The 4,902-nt window shown below is 35.5% G+C and overlaps 1 protein-coding gene across 3 annotated transcripts in view; it reads left to right on the top strand.

Moving 5' to 3' along the window:
* The window catches only part of ANKRD17 (ankyrin repeat domain 17), a 214,043-nt gene that overhangs the window by 178,410 nt on the left and 30,731 nt on the right, over window positions 1–4,902 (top strand). For all 3 annotated transcript variants that reach the window (XM_006898445.1, XM_006898443.1, XM_006898444.1), the window contains one exon: window positions 3,453–3,624. In XM_006898445.1, the coding sequence (XP_006898507.1) occupies window positions 3,453–3,624 (172 nt within the window). The remainder of the gene's footprint in view (window positions 1–3,452; window positions 3,625–4,902) is intronic.

The raw sequence follows: 4,902 nt of genomic DNA, 5'->3' as shown, positions 1-4,902 counted from the left end.
GAAAGGTATTGTTTTTCTTAGTTCCAGTTCTGTATTCTCTTTGTCACTGTAGAGAAATCCAACTGATTTCTGTACTTTGATCTTGTATCATTCCACTTTGCTAAATTGGTCCACGGTGTCCAATAGTTTTCTTGCTGAGTCTTTAGGGTTTTCTAAATATACTATCATGTCATCCACATAGAGGGATAATTTTACCTCCTCGTTGCCAATTTGGATACTTTTTATTCCCTTCTCTTATTGTCATCGCTAAGACTTCCAAAACAATGTTGGAGAGGTGATAGTGGGCATCCTTGCCTAGTTCCTGTTCTTAAGGGGGAATGCCTTTAACCTCTCCATTGAGAACAATGTTGGCTCTTGGGTTTTCATAAATACTTTTTACTATGTTGAAGATATTCCCCTCCAATCCTATTTTGGTGAGTGTTTTAATCAGGAAAGGGTGTCAAAAGCCTTTCCAATTGATAGGATCATATGGTTCTTGTTTTTTGCCTTGTTAATGTGATGAATTACATTAATTGTTTTCCTTAGTTGAACCATCCTTGCATACCTGTTATGAATCCCACTTGGTCATGGTGAATTATTTCTTTGATGTATTGTTGGATTCTATTTGCAAGTATTTTATTCAGGATTTTTGCATCAATGTTCATGAGAGATACTGGCCTATAGTTTTCTATTTTGGTGATGTCTTTTCCTGGCTTTGGTATCAAAGATATGTTTGCTTCATAGAATGAATCTGGGAGGAGTCCATCTTCTTCTATTTTCTGAAATAATTTATGTAGAATTGGTAACAGTTCTTCTCTGAATTTTTGATAAAATTCACTTGTAAAACCATCTGTTCCAGGGCTATTTTTGGTTCGAAGTTGTTGTATTACCTTCTCAGTTTTTTCTTTTGTAATGGGTCTGTTCAGATGTTCAATTTTGTTTTGTGTCAGCCCTGGTAGGTTATGTTTTTCTAAGAATTTGTCCATTTCCTCTAGATTTTTATATTTGTTTGAGTATAGTTTTTCATGGTACTCTAATGTTAGCTTTTTTATTTTAGTTGGGTCTGTTGTGATGTTGCCTGATTCATCTCTTATTCGGATTATTTGTGTCTTTTCCCTCTTTTGTGAGTTTTGCTAGTGGTTTATCGATTTTATTTACCTTTTCAAAGAACAACTCCTAGTTTTGTTGATAGTTTCAATTGTTTTTCTGTTTTCTATTTCATTTATTTCTGCTCTAGTTTTTATAATTTCAGTTTTTTTAAAAGGGTGTCGGGTTTTCTTGCTGTTCTTTTTCAATTTGCTGGCGATATTGGGTTAGAGAGTCAATAGTCTGTTTTTCCTGTCTTTTGATGTGTTTGCTTATTGCTGTAAATTGACCTCTGATTACTGCTTTGGCTGTTTCCCAGAGGTTTTGGCAAGGGGTGTTTTCATTGTCATTAGTTTTAGAAACTTTTTAATTTCATTTTTTATTTCTTGTAGTACCCAGTCATGTTCAAGCAAGGTGTTGTTCAGCTTCCAAATGTATGGTTTTTTCCTCCTTTATCGTCCTATTATTAATTTAATTTTGTGGCATTATGGTCTGAGAAGATGGTTTGTCTTATTTCTCTGTTTTTTAATTTATTGATGCTTGCCTTGTCACCTAGAATGTAATCTAGAGAATGTTCCATGCACATTGGAGAAGGAATACTGTGCTTTTTGGGGTGTGCATTAGTCTATAAATATCTATGAGGTCACATTGGCTTATTTTGTGGTTTAATTTTTCAGTATCTCTGTTGAGTTTTTCCTTGTAGTTCTATCTTTCCTTGAGATAGGTGTATTGAAATCTCCCAGCACTATAGTAGTGTTGTCTATTTCCTTTTTTAGCTTTGTTAATGTTTGTTTTATGTATTTTTCTGGTCTTTCATTTGGTACATAGATATTTATTATTGTTATGTCCTTTTGCTCTATTGACCCTTTCAGCATTATGTAGTGACCTTCCTTGTCCTCTGTGATGGATTTTACATTGATATTTCTTTTATTAGAGATTAATATGGCTACGCCTGCTTTTTTTCTGGCTGCCATTTGCTTGGTATATTTTCCTCTACCCTTTTATTTTTAGCCTGTCTTTATCTTCATTTTTCAGGTGTTTCTCTTGTAGACAACATATTGATGGATTTTGTTTTTTTATCCAATCTGCTACTCTCTTCCTTTTCCGTGGTGCATTTAAACCATTCACGTTCAGTGTGACTGTTGGGAGGCTAGGTTTTATTGCTATCATTGTGTCGAGTTCTTTTTGGTGTTGTTGCTAGTTACTTTGGACCGTGGAGCTTTCTGTGGTATGTCTGTAAGAAGGACATCTTTGAGTCTCTCCTGTCATGCTGGTCTTGTTTTTACAAACTCTCTTAGGTTCTGCTTTTCTGGAAATATCTTGATTTGTCATTCATATTTGATGTATAATTTTGCTGGGTACAGTATTCTTGGTTGACAGTTGTGTTCGAGTGTTTGATATATGTCCTTCTACTCTCTTCTTGTCTGCATGGTTTCTGCTGAGAAATTGACACTTAATCTTATCTGTTCTCCCTTATAGGTTACTCTTTGTTTCTCCCTTGCTGCTTTCAGGATTCTCTCGTTATCTTTGGTTCTGGCAAATTAAACTATGATAGTGACATATATTTTGATGAGTCGTCTTCCAATCCTGATGTCACACTCTGCTTATGTTTTATTGACTGTACAATGCCATTTAACTGTGTATATCATAGCAAATTTTGGGTAACATTGAGAAGAATAGGAATACCAGAATACACTTATTTGTACTAATGTGAAACTTGTACATCGAACAAAGGTAGTAGATAAAAGAACAAGGGATTACTGTATGGTTTAAAATCAAGAAAGGTGTACCTAAGGGTTGTATTCTTTTCCGTACCTATTTAGTTTCTATACTGACCTCTTGGAATAAATAGTTAATTTGTCTAGTCTCTATCATTTTGCTTCCAATTATTGCTTTTATAGTGGAAATTGTTGAATATACATTTTTCAGTTGAGGCAGTCCTTTTCTAGAATAAGTTCTTAGTATGCATCGTTTATTTTGAACTGAAGCTTTATATTTGCTTCCCTAAACACTAAATAGCATACCCGTGAGTAGTACAGGATATACTCATTTTCTAAGACTTTGCAAATGTCTTTTTTAAAAAAAGTTAACCCAGTGACTGGACAAACAATGTTATCTTGTTATAATGTGCATTGCTTTAATAACTATAATGATATACATCTGTTTATCATCCATTTTACAACTATACTTCTTTATCACTACCTTCATCTGGATATTTTAAAAACATCTCTTTAGAGTGCTTTAATAATTCATTTCAACATGAATTAAATTATTTGGATTTTAGCTTTTTGTGATGTTTTTGTTGCTCTGTGAAAAAAAAAATTATAATATATGCCTTTCCCCAGGGTACATTCCAGTGTTATTCTATTTTATTGATCCTTTAACAGTTACGGGAAGAAAGCCGGAGGCTGGCTTTGGCTGCCAAAAGAGAAAAGAGAAAAGAAAAGAGAAGGAAGAAAAAGGAAGAACAAAGAAGAAAATTAGAAGAAATTGAAGCCAAAAATAAAGAGAACTTTGAACTTCAAGCTGCTCAGGAGAAAGAAAAACTTAAAGTTGAAGGTATTTTCTCTACCTACCTACTTTTTTTTTTTTTAATTTCATTCAATCTGGATTGTATTATATTTGTTTCGATATCAGTATTTAAATTCATTTGGCTTCAGAGGTGTGTGCTTTTTCTCTGTTGGCGAGCAAGGTTTCTGTGTCCTGGTTGGCTAGCCATGCCAAGCCAACCAGAGGATATTTGCTGGGAACCTAGGGGAACCTGAATCATGGGTGGACCTGCGACCTTTATTAATTCTTTTTGCTTAAGAAGTGTGCTCTTTCTTTGTTGGTGGGATGGTCTTGGTTGGCTGGCCAGAGGCCTTTTGCCAGGAACTGAGTGGAACTTGAAGCATGGATAGACCTATGGCCTCTTTTAATTCATTTCACTTCAGAGGTGCACCCTTTCTCTGGTGGTGAGGAAGGTCTCTGGGTCCTGGTTGGCTGGCCAGAGGCCTTTTGCTGGGAACTGAGGGGAACTTGAAGCATGGGGGCCTGTGGCCTTTTTAAATTCATTTGGCTTCAGTGTTGCCCTCTTTCTCTCATGGTAGGAAGGTTTCTGGGTCCTGGTTGGCAGACCAGAGGCCTTTTGATGGGAGCTTGAAGCATGGTCGGACCTGCGGCCATTTTTAAATTCATTTGGGCCTTGTTGTTATTATTTTTGAAATGAACACTGCTAAGTGTTACAGCACTATTCTGTTGTTTCTCTGTATTGAGGTATAACTGTGGATTGCTGTGATACTGAATGTTGTGCCATCAGTCTGTCAAGTCCCATAAAGGTTACACATAGTTGACAATATCTGGTTAGCTAATAGATTAAGACAGACTTGGAAGCAGGAGTGACATCCACTTTCTAAACAAACATACATGCCTGTTAAAACTCTATAAACTTATACAAAGGACAATAGTTATAGAACAAGGTTAAAGTCTTTTTTTAATGGGGTTACTTTCTAAACATACATGCCTGTGAAAACTCTATAAACGTAGAGAAAGGACAATAGTTATAGAACAAGGTTAAAGTCTTTTTTTATGGGGTTAGTAATAAATGGCATTTAACAACAATATATATATTGCAAAGCCCTTTTCTTCCATTTTGGACTTCCATTGACTTGAAGCTATATGATGGCACTCTTGTTTTGGTTGAGGGTCTGTGTAGGTTTTTTTCTTTATTTAAGCCTCTTATTTAGAGACAGTAAGACCTCAAGGAGGATACTAGAATTTAAGGCCAATCTCTTGTCTCCATTTTAGAAATTGGGTGGAGTGACTGGAGTCCATAAGATATGCCCTCTTGTTATGGTT

This window comes from Elephantulus edwardii, unplaced genomic scaffold, assembly GCF_000299155.1.
Source record: "Elephantulus edwardii isolate Elephantulus edwardi_28Jun2011 unplaced genomic scaffold, EleEdw1.0 scaffold00230, whole genome shotgun sequence".
Taxonomy (NCBI): Eukaryota; Metazoa; Chordata; class Mammalia; order Macroscelidea; family Macroscelididae; genus Elephantulus; species Elephantulus edwardii.
Note: the sequence above shows the minus strand (reverse complement) of the source record. Positions and strands in the feature narration are given on the sequence as shown.